Source organism: Pseudorasbora parva, chromosome 23 (assembly GCF_024679245.1).
Source record: "Pseudorasbora parva isolate DD20220531a chromosome 23, ASM2467924v1, whole genome shotgun sequence".
Lineage (NCBI taxonomy): Eukaryota > Metazoa > Chordata > Actinopteri > Cypriniformes > Gobionidae > Pseudorasbora > Pseudorasbora parva.
In genome coordinates, this window is record NC_090194.1 from 20,445,987 (window position 1) to 20,460,040 (window position 14,054).

Below are 14,054 nucleotides of genomic sequence, written 5' to 3' on the forward strand. Positions count from 1 at the left end.
TTTCTGTTATGCGGGAGTGACACGAGATGGCAATAGAGGGAATGCACGTGACGTCAGCTGGAGTGACTGCGTTTACGCCCTACTGAGTGGCAAAAAGACTGTGAGGCAGCATTGGTTTACAGCGTGAATGCAGCGAAAAACACACAAAACCAGGCCCGGTGCCAGAGGAGGGTAGGGGAGGATTGTCCACGTAGACACCATGGACATCGCTGTTCCGAACTTGAGACTGACTTGAAAATTTTCTTACTCAAACCACAGCCAACCTGCTGCTGCTTCTGCTTTAAGAGTGAAACGCTGCCCTTAACTGCTTGTCTAGGATATGTAATCCTCTGTAAGAATTCGTAATAATAGCATATTATTAGCGAAAAGGAGCTAGTAATTATCCAGTGTGCATCTGTATTTGCACTTGTCAAATTATTACTTTTCCAACATGTTTTCGCTTCGGTGAGTAATGTAGCTAATCACAGAGATTTTGTAGATATCTACAACGGAATTGGCCAATCATCACTGCTCGAGTGTTTGTCCAGGCGCTGAGTTCAGTTAACACGCACGTCTCTATAAGTGCAGACATTGTGAAAATAAGAGATTCATTGTATACCAGCTTCATGGCGGAAATCTGTGAGATTGCGTTTATTGAATGAGTGACAGCTTTTAGTGATTATAAAGGGAGCACGCTTTGCACGGTGTCTGGGCAATATAAATATTATTTATTTTTTATTAAAAGGTCTATAATATATTCAGAATTTGAATAAAACTTTTGTTTTCCATTCGTGACAAGCAGCCACATACACGCCTGAATACACTGACCCATCCGCATATACAGTACATGCGGGATTCACTCGAAAAATGTGATGACTGATCAGTTATAAATAATCATGTTGAAATCAAGCTCATAAAAATGTCAGGAAAACACGATTCCTGGCTGCATGTCATTATCCGTGGGTCACTGAATCTGTGGTAAGTTGTAAGGACCACTATATCGAGTCCAAGCTTTAGTTTAAACTGATAATGGTTTTCTCAACTCGCGTTTTTCTTTATTAACTGCAGTCATGCAGCAGTTCTTCTGCCACTCAGCCCTGGCTGAGGGGGCGTGTTCCGGCGGGAAAGTGACATCGATGCATTCCCTCTATATGCAAGGGCCAGCTTGTCTCTCCTTTATCCTATGGGTGAAATCATGGACACTACATCCATATTTTTTTACAGTCTAGGGTTTAAACTCGGTTATGGGAACATTTCAAAAACATGCCTTGATCAGTCACAACACACTGGTCCATTTGACCAATCAGAGCACACCGTGTTTTTCAAAAGGAAGGGCATCATAAATAGAGGAACGAAACAGGGGTGCGTTACAACGAATACAGAGATGTAACTCACTGCTTAACTACCATAGTAAAGTAGCCTGACAAGCCAGACCCACATCAAGATGTTTGGTCTGGAAACTCACCATAGACAGGGCTCAATCCGAGGGGGCGGGATAAACGGTTGTCTTTCAAACTCCCTCTGCACGCGATAGGATATCGCTACAACCAACCAGAGCAACGAAGGTGAAACAGAGCTTGTTGATAAATTAAACATTTGCCGTATCTGGTCGGCAAAACTCCGAACACATCTTCCCTTCTTAAGAATGACTTCAGTGCCGTTCTTTTCTCAGAGAAAAGCTTAACTCCTAGTCTTCCAGAGTCACGGCCAAAGCTGATTTGAAAGACCGCCGTTCGCCAGTTTCTGCGTTTACTAGAAGCACGCAAACGCAACTCGGCCATCATCATTATGGCCCCCGCCCACCGACTCTATAAACAATGTGATTGGCCCGGCAAGAGATAGGCGATTACAGCTCAGAAGGGTATTGAGAGTTGCTAGACGACAATCGCGGGCAGATTAGATTTGCTGCCGCTAGGGTGCGCCTAGATTTCTAGGCTAATAGTACAGAGCATCGTTGAAGAAATCAACTAGCTAGTCACGACTGTTTCCCGAAACTGTAAGATGTAAAAGTGAAAGATGAGTATATTTGAACGAAAGATGTAGATTGGACTGAATATCAGCTCTCATTTTGCTCAAGATAAGGATTTATTTAAGCCCATGTCATGGAAACAAGAGTCTATGGTTCTAACCACAGGTCGAGAGCTGTCATTCCAACCACACAATTTCATGAGTTCACACTTACAAATGATTAGATAGAGTAAAAGAGTATGCATATTTGGCATGCTGTCCGAGGGGAGGGCTGCAAGCTTAAAATATGGCCGGAACCCAATACTCCCCCATATCTCTAAGGATGCTTTTGGGAAACGCATCTCCATAGACAGAGGACAGACTGAGAAGAGAGGAGCTGATATAATGTCAAATATGGGTAAAATGTGTTTTTTGAACTATAAAATCCTGTTCTAATAGAGCTTTAAAAAATCAAGACTTTGTAAAAGGGCATAATATGACTTTTTAAAGGAAGTGATCCTGAGGGCATTTTCATACAAGGTATGTCGCTAGAGAGAGGGACGTCCGTCCACAGGCATCTTGTGTATTGATAGAAGCTCCCATCTTTAGCAGCAGCTTCACCGTATCCACCTGTCTTCCAGATACTGCATGCATCAGCGGTGTGGAGCCTGTCGTCAAGACACAAGCAGTCAGAAACGCGGCACTTAACAACAGTTCTCATTAAAATGTCAATGTAGGTCAGCCCTACTGTAATCTGTTTATGATGATGGCTTATTTCTGTCTCAGCTTTGTTGAATGTGTGGATTGTACGACAATGATAGGAGGTATTCAGATTTTGAGTGATGAATCCTTTCATGAAATACCTTTTCCTAATTAGGGTTGTGGATGGCTGCCAAGTGGTTGCTCGGCACCATTCCACCCTCAATCATATATAGGTTTCTAAATATTGCACCTATGTAAAGCACACCTATCCTCAACATTCTGCATAATTTGATGTATCTCATGCAGGGCCGTTCCTAGCCTTTCTGGCACCCTAGGCAAGATTCATATGTTGCATACCCCTGATGGCTTTGACCTTTTCATGATGATGAAACTAAAGCACGCTGTAACGAGTAGAAATATAGTGTGGCCCCTTTAAGAGTTGCGCACGCTCCCTGTAAACGAAGTCTGCATTTTGTGTATTTGCGCACTGAGTCTTGAGCTCCCATGTGTGGGGATTATTTTCTGTTTTCTGTTGCTAACAGTCAGTTATTTTGTTTTATTAAGTAATGCTGTGGACGGAAAGGGAGTTTGTGATGAGAGTTCAGCGGGAATAAAGTGCGATCTGTTTGATGTTAATCGCCTCCGTGTTTACATCCACTCCAGTTACATTAAGTGAGCTATCCGCATTTTTCACTCGGACACAAGCGTTACAACGCCACGGATGACGACGTTCCCTGCCGCCCTCTACATGATCTCATTTCATTACAGCAGCCACTATCACCATGGCGACTTCACTCCAATAATCGCAACTAATCATAATGCCGTGAAATAGCATAAGTACGAAATATTAATAATAAAATATATATGAAATAACTAAAAAATCTTGTTGGGGTGGGAGCTCACTGGCGCCCACCAGCTGTTGGCACCCTAGGCGACCGCCTAGTTTGCCTATGCCTAGAAACGGCACTGATCTCATGTAAGTAGCATTTACAAATTATGTGTCAAAGTCCAATACTTTGGGTAAGGGGTTTGGTAACCCTAATTATGAGCAAGAATTGGTAACCTTAAAGGGTCATGAAACCCCCCTGCTGCAGCGGTGTTTTTTCACACCTTCGATTTGAAAAAGCTTGTTAAAAGGGGAGTGGTCGACTGTGAAAAGGTGGGATGGTATTGTGTGGAAAGAGGGAATGTTTGCATAAATAGGGGAGTGTCTGTCAGTAGGTGCTGAGCGGTTCTGAGACATGTTCTTGGTTCACGTTGGCATTGTTTACCACAGAGAGATTAAATGAGGGATGAGTACAGCGAATGAGAGAGCTATGAGTGCAGCAGAGATCGCAAATCATTCAGCTCTTCAAAGTTCAAACCAGCATAATTCAGTGAGAAATGAAAATAAATGTTATTCTGCATGACGAAATATTTTGCAAACGTGATAAAACTATATTTGTCCAAATATGCACGCTGTTTGGCAAGATGAACAACGCGCCGACGTGATAAGAGAACGTGAACCACCCAACATGCGATGTGATAAGAGATGTGTAATTCTAGATCGGGGTAAAAGCGAAGAGGTTTGAGGCTAGTCTCGACCGCGCATTGCCGTGACGATCCGCGCTGTCTATCACTCGGCAGCTAAATCTATATTTGTCCAAATATGCAGCACACGGTTTCACTAAGAGCCCGAACACATGCGGTTTAGTGCATGGCTGTGACCACAAATAAAACGGAGAGGACGTGGCTTTTGTTCATTGGCCTACAGATTACAGATTGGTTATTTTGCACTCCTGACATAGATAGTCAACGTTTGCAGGTTCGGCGTGCGATTCCTCAGGTGAATTTTACTTTACCGAGCCTTTGTAGCAAAGGCTTCCACAGACGGCGCCGGTTACAGCTCGCTCGGCGCCCTTTACGTTACTTCGTATCAGCACAACGCCTAGCTTTCCTCCGTGACTTTTCCGCACGCTGCTTCCAAAACTTCCCCACCATATCTCTACAATAATGATGTAAGACGAGCCTGACAGAAGTGACTGTCTCATGCATATTAACTAAATTATCTTGTATGCATACTACAGCGCAGGGATTGGACTGAATGAGCTTTATGTCATGAATATATATCGAGAATCGCTCGGAGCGGTCGACGTCAGCATGTGCCCAGCAGCCCATACTTGGGCCGAAAAGGCCGTGCCGACGTCAGCATTTGTGACGTTGCTCCGACTAAACTTTTCAAACCGGAAGACAGAAATCGCTCTGAAAAATGCAAAAATAATTATTTTCACATATGCATACCATTAATGAGTACCCTTAGTGTTTTCAATGATGTGCAGCCTATACATATCTGTTTACATCTCAAAAAAAGTGTTTTGGGGTTTCATGACCCTTTAACTATGAGCAAGAGTGATAGTTGCCCTGGCAAACACCATAATAACACAATCACAATGGCCAACTTGCCATTGCACAAATACAGCAGCCTTTAGTATCAGGACAGGTCTGATAAATCAACAGGACTACCCTTGTGACAAAAAATTTACACTTTATTGTACCGAAAATGAACAAAGGTCTTACGGGTTTGGAACAGGGTGAGTAATGAATGACAGAATTTAAAACATTTTGGGTGAACTTTCCCTTTAAATAGGGCACTCTTTGAGGGGACAGCCATTTGTAGTTGTGTCCGAAACCATAGTGGACGTTATCGAGTGCACTAATTGAATCCCACAATGCACCACAATAACAAGCGTACAACCAATGTACATGCAATGGCTAGAGAGAATACCCATACTGAATTATCCACAGAATGTAGTCTCGTGTCTTGCCAGAAGATTTTTCAATGGTCCAATATGGCTACAGCGTAATATCATACAGGTACAAACTTCTCCTATCAAATTCACTTGTTTTTATTCACTCTTTCAAGTGGACTATAAGTGGAGTAATGTAGGGATAGTGAATGAGGTTATAGGGGGCGATTTTGAACACAGCCTTGGTTTTTAGCAGGGTATTGAGGCATGAGCTGTACAGGCTCTGTCAGGGGGTGGGGAGCAGCAGCTCATTTGCATTTAAAGATACATCCACGAAAACAGCATGTTTTTCCTTCCCTCTCAAAAATTTTACATTTACAACATTGTCTAAATAAATGATCTGTGGGATGTTTTGTGCTGAAACTTCAGACAAATTCTGGGGACACCGGAGACTTATATTACATTTTAACGGCTTAGAGGCATAAAAGGTCCCCTTTACGTACACTTACGTACCCTTTTATGCCATTAATATCACCCTCTCATTAATATCACCTTTTATGTCATTATATCACCCTGTAACCCAAGACTGGTTTCCCACTGAAGCTAAGCAGGGCTGAGCCTGCACTCTAAATAATGCTGGGTTATATTTTAACCCAAAATGCTGGGTTAAGACTGTTGGGTAATTTTTTTTGGCTTATTTGATCACATTTTAAACACCATTAGGTAGTTTCAAATTTCCAGTCGTTGGGTTAAACCTGCTGGGTTGCAATGCTTGGTTGATTCTACCCAGCTCTTGGTTGTTTCACGTGTTTCCCGCCTTGATTCGTTTAAATTCGCTCCCAAAGTGTCATTTTGAAAGGACCATGCAAAAGGCAAAGCCGCTGGTTGCAGATGTTTTAAGATAAGTTCATATATTTTCCTTAATAATCATTTTAATTAGCATAATTATAGTTTTTTTCTTCTTCGCGGCAACAATTCTTGAGCTTACATGACGTTAAGACGACAAAAGTTTTACCTCAGAATCCGATGCAATGTACTGACTCGTGTTAGTTTAGGTATGCATGTGAGACGATTAATAGTTTGTGATTACACAGAACCATGATCCCCTTACGAAAATTAAACATGGTTGTATGTAGGGATGTCACAAGTACCGGTACTTCGATACCAAGTAACTTACATACTGAAATGTAAAAATGTGACAATAGTATCTGTATATTATCGACTCACAAGTAGACTATATTCGGTCCCGCAGCTGCGTTCAGTCGCGTCACGCAGGGCTCCAGACTGTAGCCGAATATATACCAGTGTCTTTGTATATTAAATACTATTTAAATATTACTCTTCCATGTTTTGCGTCTCTGTGTGAATGACGGGGGGTGTCATATCATGAACACTGACTCAAAAGTCACGGCAACCCGTCAAAATAAAAGTTCGATTTAAACGTGAATAAATTGACAGAATATATTAGGTTTGTAGTTGTCATTGTTGCCAATTTTAACACATTTGTGTATTGTACCATTTGTCAAGTAATAAAAATGATTGTTTTAACAGTCTAAACATGCATTCTTCATTTGTTCTTTCATGATTGTCGAGTTTTACAGTAGACTAATGCACAGGAGATGTTTTAAGAACAACCCAGCAAGAATAACCCAGAATAGCAAATCCATTAATGGTAAAAAATTTACTACATTTTGGGTTTTCACAACAGCCCAGCCTGCTGGGTTAAAATGCCACTGGGTTAATTTAACCCAGCATGTGTTCTGTCCAATATTTACCCAGCGCTGGGTTGCCAATTGGGTTGTTTTTAACCCAGCCATTTTTAGAGTGTGGTCAGTACCTGGATGGGAGACCAACTGGGAAAATTAGGTAGCTGCTAAAACTAGATGTGTTAGTGAAGCCACCCCTGAGCACCCCCTGAGTCTGAGTGGGTCCTAACACCCCAGTATAGTGATGGGGACGCTGTACTGTCAAAGAGCACCGTCCTTTGGATGAGACATTAAACCGAGGTCCTGACTCTCTGACTTTAATTAAAAATCCCATGGCACTTCTCGTAAAGAGTAGGGGTGTAACCCCGCTGTCCTGGCCAAATTCCCTCGATTGGCCCTTACCAATCATGCCCTCCTAATAATCCCCATCCACTGAATTGGCTTTATCACCCTCTCTCCTCTCCACCTATCGCTGGCGTGTGGTGAGCGCACTGGCGCCATTGTACTGTGGCTACCGTCGCATCATCCAAGTGAAGCTGCCCACTGGTGGTGGTTGAGGAGAGACCCCTAACATGAGTGTAAAGCGCTTTGGGTGTACAGTAAAGTACACTACAAGTGCACATTCAATACAATTAGGTGTGCTTCTTTTCACAAGGGTAAAACTAATATGAAAATGATCTTGGAGTATAGGACAGAAGTGCATATGCTGTGTGAACGAATACCTTCCCCATCGCAGCACTCGAGGATGGAGGGGTCCTCTCGTATGGTGGCGGTCAGCGTGTTGACGTCGCCATTCGCTGCCGCCTGGTAAACCACGTTCAGATCAACCTCCTCCGCAGCTTCTGAGAGGAAAACGGATCAAACGGATATAACGGATATACCATCTGTTGGGTGTAAATAAAATGCTTTGTACTGATACATTTTTTGCTTGAACATTTCAGGTCTAATTTGGAGAAATTTACGAGGAGTTGTCAATGCTATCAGAGCTTCAGATTAATGAACATACTCTATAATTATGTTTCTACTTCTAATAAGTCAACAGGTTTAGAGAAGCAGGTGTATATTGGCTTTCCTATAGGAAAGAACTGAGATCTTTCTCAGAAGTTTCTCCTAGAAACCCATTAGATTAAATAGATAATAGACAGCTCTTTCGCATTCAAAATATAAACTTAGTCAAATGTTTCTCTCCAAATTCTCTTAACTTTCCAAATAAAGTTATCTGAGTCTTTATAGCTCAGTATTTGTCAACAACTGGAAAATTAATTAACTCCTAAGGAGATATGGAGACAACGTTAATGATGTGAAATATACTGAGAGAGCATTACAGCTTTAACAACCACTGAGAAAGCAAATTATATTCCTTTGGGCTTGTATATATTGTCTGCGGTGCTTGTTGGCATATTGCATACATAAAAACATGTATGCAATATGGATCTGCTGAAAGAGACCTCATCGGAATACAACAGAAAACCCTAGGATTTCTCATAAAAACATTTGGATGGTGGTGAAGACCCTCATAGTCGCTAGTATACTCTTTTTTTTTTGGTGGGTTATATCTACACACACAAACAGATGGCAAGCCAAACAAATGATGGGCTATGGTAAAGCCCGCTGATAAGCATTACCATGGCAACACCTCCTTGTTATCAGCTCGTGTGTGTGTGTGTGTGTGTGTGTGTGTGTGTGTGTGTGTGTGTGTGTGTGTGTGTGTGTGTGTGTGTGTGTGTGTGTGTAGTGCTTTACCTTTGAGCTGCTCAAATACGGATGAAGAGCCAGAGAACTCCATAATCTAATTCTGCTATCAGAGAAATCCGTCCAGTGCCCACGACATGATGATGTCCCTCCGCTCCTGAGTCCAGCACTGTCCGCTCACAACGAATCAACGCGTTCGCATGGAACAGCGACCGACACGGACAGAGAAACGGCTGCTGGGACAGGAGAGGCTGAGAGCGCGTCCGCAGGTGTCGCAGATGCGTGAGCATCGGTTCCTGAAGGGGCTGCTCCGTTGTGCGTGATGTGGTGATGGGGGAACACACTGAGCATGTGCAGAAGCCTGCTGGCATCAATAGTGTCACGGCCTGTGTGTTCACAACATAGAGACAGGACTGCTCACTGCTGTGTGTTCTTCACTCAAGCGCATTCTAGGACATCAATATTAGGGGGACTAAATGAGGGTATGATAAAAAATAAAATAAAAAGATAGCCTACGTTGTTTGTTTTCTAGGATATGCATGAACAATATAGTAGATTATATAGCCGACAGTGCTACATATCAAGTAAATCCCTGAATATTTCCAATGCAATTTTTAATAATTTGAAATAACCAGCTAATATTCATTAATAATCATTAAGATTAAAAACGAACTTGATACTACTGTAGGCTTTGGCAATAGGTGCGTAAATTTAAATGTTTAAATATTTGTTAAACATGTTTAGATATACAGTATACACGTCATATTTTAAACAACATGATGAATAACATGGGAAATGTGACATGCTTTAAGGGAGGATTTCTGTCATCTGGTGTCCCTTGGAAAATGACATGAAATTACAACTATAACTAGCAGTAGAGGACCCCTCATTAGCTCATTTCAACTGCCCTTTGTTTTGCTTTTGTATTTAGTATAAAGTTAATATAACAAATTTTAACAATTTTATGTTTTAAGTATAGCAAGGAGAAGTCAAAGTCGTGTGCCATTTAGATTATATGAATTGTATAAAATGTTGCAGTGTATGTCTTGAATTGCTCCTGCATTATAAACTGCATTTATGACAAGGAACCAGACAGATGTAGATATCATAACAATCTATCAATAAATACACACGTATTTGTGATGCTTTTAAAGCTATTGCTGTGCTGATGTTGAAGAACATGATGAATAATGTTGACTAAAATACGGGGATGAGCTGACGTCTGCTGCCATTTTAATATGAGTTTTAAAGTGGACTGAGGCAATTACCAGTTATTATACAGATTACTGAGTTAATCTAAAAAAAAAAAATTTTATTGGTGTGTGTGTGGGGGGGGTGGCTGGTTGGAAATTTTTGTTTCCCTTTGTGTCCCTCGCTTCAGCAGAGCATTTTCAACTAAACATTCGTTTGTCACATTTAACACAAAGGAAACTAAAACATTTTTTTTTATTAATAAAATAAAACATAAACACAAAACAAAACCCACGAGGGGGCAAAACATAAACTAGAACTACATGAAACAGAAGACATACCACCACAGGGAACCGGGAGACGTAGACAGTACAACGATCTGACAAACACAAGGAGCTTATAAAGGGAAGAAATCAAGAGGGAACAGGTGGGAGAAATCAAACACTAATCAGATAACAAGGGGGAGGGATCAGACAATGACAGGAGCACATGCTCAACAAAACAAAACCCACATGTGTACACAAGACAGAACCGGCATGTTCTGAAGTTGCATTTACCAACGTCAAGAGCTGCTTTTGTTTTGGCTCCCATTCTGATAGCCCCTAAACCATCAAGTCAGTTTTTGGTGGAAGTCAACGAATCAGAGGTGGTGGTAGGCGCGGTTCTTTCCCAGTGCTCTTCCACGGATGATAAGATGCACCCTTGCACGTTTTTTTTCATCACTTGTCAACCACCGAACATAATTACGACATTGGTAACAGAGAGTTGTTGGCAGTCAAGTTAGCATTGGATGAATGTCGTCATTGGTTAGTTGGATCAGGGGTACCTTTTATTATTTGGACCGATCATAAAAACCTTAAATATATCAGATCCGCTAAAAGACTGAACTCCAACTCGCTGCAAAGACTGGCACTTTTTTTTTTTTTGTCGTTTCGAGTTTTCCCTTTCGTACCATCCGGGTTCCAAAAACCTCAAACCTGATGCCCCTTTCTCCTGTTTTTGACTACTCTGAACACCCATCTTCTCCTGTGTGTATTGTACCTGAAAGACTCATTGTCTCCACACTTACATGGAAGATGAGTCGAAGGTCTGCACAGCCTTAGAAGGTGTAACGCCTCTGCCCGGGCGGTTGCCCATGGGTCCCTCCAGGGCTATATGTTTTAATCATAGTGGACCGGTTCAAGAAGTCAGCTCATTTTATTCCCTTGCCCAAATTACCCTCTGTCAAGGATACAGCGGATGCCGTCTTTGGATCACGTCTTTCATAATGACGACAGAGTTGTGAAGGTTTTGTAAAGGTGGATCGCCTACAGTGGTTCTGACTGCAGGGTTGCCGAACGACTAAAGAAACGTTATCAGCGTGATGGTAGAAAACTGTACATTTCTTGTCTATAACCACCCACTGCAACTTATACCAACGACGGAAATAAGTGCAGTTACAATAGCAAAATATGTGGGAGAGCGTTGCTTTAATGTGACTATATTGTATTGCAATAGGGAGCACTTCAAAGTCAATACCAAACCAAAACTAGTTAGCAAATCATTTATTATTGAAAGAATTTAATGACAAAATCCGGTTATGGTTACACTTAAAATAGTTACAAAATAGATGAATGAGATGATAAAACTTATACCATTAATCGTACCCAGCATGTATAGAATGTTACAGTTGCAATCTTCTTTTATACATCCCTTGGCCATGTGACTGAAACCCTGAGACCTTCAAACTGACCAATCAGACCAAACTTCCCCCACTGTACTACAGGTGTGACACCATTTGGCCTACAGGCCCTCAGCATCTCTTTGTCTTTAGGAATCCCAAAAAGCCCCACTGATAAGAGAGAGGGGGGTGAAACACAGTAAAACAAATGTCTTTGTTCAAAGAAAAATATCAAATATCTTTGATTATTTTGGATTCTTTCAGTTTCGTGTGCTACTTGAAAACAAAGAAGGTGGCGAACAGTGGTCAAAAGATCAACGATCAACTGGTTACGGCGAAAGTTTATTCTATCAACTAGCTTCGCTTCACTTTCTTCGCTGCTCTTGTTGGTTGTAGCGCTATCCTAGTGTGCAGATGGAATTTGAAGGACAACAGTTTATCCCGCCCCTCTGATTGAGCCCTGGCAAATGGTGAGTTCCCAGACCAAACATCTTGATGTGGGTCTGGCTTGTCAGGCTAAAAAAGTATGACTTTGTTCCAAGAATATTTCTCTCTGCTCCGTATGTAATAAACTAGCTCCAAAATTCATCTGCCGGTCGTTGTCACCAAAGTTCTTAGTCCAGTGACAGTCTGTCTCAAACTCCCTCCAGCATACAGGATAATTCATGTTTCCAAATTGAAGCCTGTGTTTCATTCACATATTAAAGGAACTGTGTGTAAGACATATATTTCAGTGAATCATAAAATGACCCTGATACAGTATTGTTCAAAATAATAGCAGTACATTGTGACTAACCAGAATAATCAAGGTTTTTCGTATATTTTTTTTATTGCTACGTGGCAAACAAGTTACCAGTAGGTTCAGTAGATTCTCAGAAAACAAATGAGACCCAGCATATGATATGCACGCTCTTAAGGCTGTGCAATTGGGCAATTAGTTGAATTAGTTGAAAGGGGTGTGTTCAAAAAAATAGCAGTGTGGTATTCAATCACTGAGGTCATCAATTTTGTGAAGAAACAGGTGTGAATCAGGTGGCCCCTATTTAAGGATGAAGCCAACACTTGTTGAACATGCATTTGAAAGCTGAGGAAAATGGGTCGTTCAAAACGGAAGACAACCATCAAAATGGATAGAAGAATAACCAGAATGGCAAAGGCTCAGCCAATGATCACCTCCAGGATGATCAAAGACAGTCTGGAGTTACCTGTAAGTACTGTGACAGTTAGAAGACGTCTGTGTGAAGCTAATCTATTTTCAAGAATCCCCCGCAAAGTCCCTCTGTTAAAAAAAAGGCATGTGCAGAAGAGGTTACAATTTGCCAAAGAACACATCAACTGGCCTAAAGAGAAATGGAGGAACATTTTGTGGACTGATGAGGTAAAATTGTTCTTTTTGGGTCCAAGGGCCACAGGCAGTTTGTGAGACGACCCCCAAACTCTGAATTCAAGCCACAGTACACAGTGAAGACAGTGAAGCATGGAGGTGCAAGCATCATGATATGGGCATGTTTCTCCTACTATGGTGTTGGGCCTATTTATCGCATACCAGGGATCATGGATCAGTTTGCATATGTTAAAATACTTGAAGAGGTCATGTTGCCCTATGCTGAAGAGGACATGCCCTTGAAATGGTTGTTTCAACAAGACAATGACCCAAAACACACTAGTAAACGGGCAAAGTCTTGGTTCCAAACCAACAAAATTAATATTATGGAGTGGCCAGCCCAATCTCCAGACCTTAATCCAATTGAGAACTTGTGGGGTGATATCAAAAATGCTGTTTCTGAAGCAAAACCAAGAAATGTGAATGAATTGTGGAATGTTGTTAAAGAATCATGGAGTGGAATAACAGCTGAGAGGTGCCACAAGTTGGTTGACTCCATGCCACACAGATGTCAAGCAGTTTTAAAAAACTGTGGTCATACAACTAAATATTAGTTTAGTGATTCACAGGATTGCTAAATCCCAGAAAAAAAAAATGTTTGTACAAAATAGTTTTGAGTTTGTACAGTCAAAGGTAGACACTGCTATTTTTTTGAACACACCCCTTTCAACTAATTGCCCAATTGCACAGCCTTAAGAGCGTGCATATCATGAATGCTGGGTCTTGTTTGTTTTCTGAGAATCTACTGAACCTACTGGTAACTTGTTTGCCACGTAGCAATAAAAAATATACTAAAAACCTTGATTATTCTGGTTAGCCACATTGTACTGCTATTATTTTGAACAATACTGTATATCACTAGACATTAAGAAATCATGTTAATTTCAAATACTTATATCACTGACAACAGTAGTCCGGCAGGTATATTGTCATTTAAAAGTTGTTGTTGCAGCCTTCAACTGATGTTGTCAACTTCAAATGTCATGTTGTGTTTTGGCCTAAAGCTCCGCCTATCTACCAATCACGTTTTAGTATCCGGGTTGCCAGCTCTGCTCTAGTTATCACAG

The 14,054-nt window shown here is 41.3% G+C and overlaps 1 protein-coding gene across 1 annotated transcript in view; it reads right to left on the reverse strand.

Moving 5' to 3' along the window:
- The window catches only part of ankrd55 (ankyrin repeat domain 55), a 30,981-nt gene extending 21,716 nt beyond the window's left edge, over positions 1–9,265 (reverse strand). The window contains exons 1-3 of the mRNA XM_067433723.1: positions 8,804–9,265; positions 7,783–7,902; positions 2,464–2,594 (exon numbers count right to left, since the gene is read on the reverse strand). Of these exons, the coding sequence (XP_067289824.1) occupies positions 2,464–2,594; positions 7,783–7,902; positions 8,804–8,846 (294 nt within the window). The 5' untranslated portion in view covers positions 8,847–9,265. The remainder of the gene's footprint in view (positions 1–2,463; positions 2,595–7,782; positions 7,903–8,803) is intronic.
- Between the last annotated feature and the right edge of the window lie 4,789 nt (positions 9,266–14,054).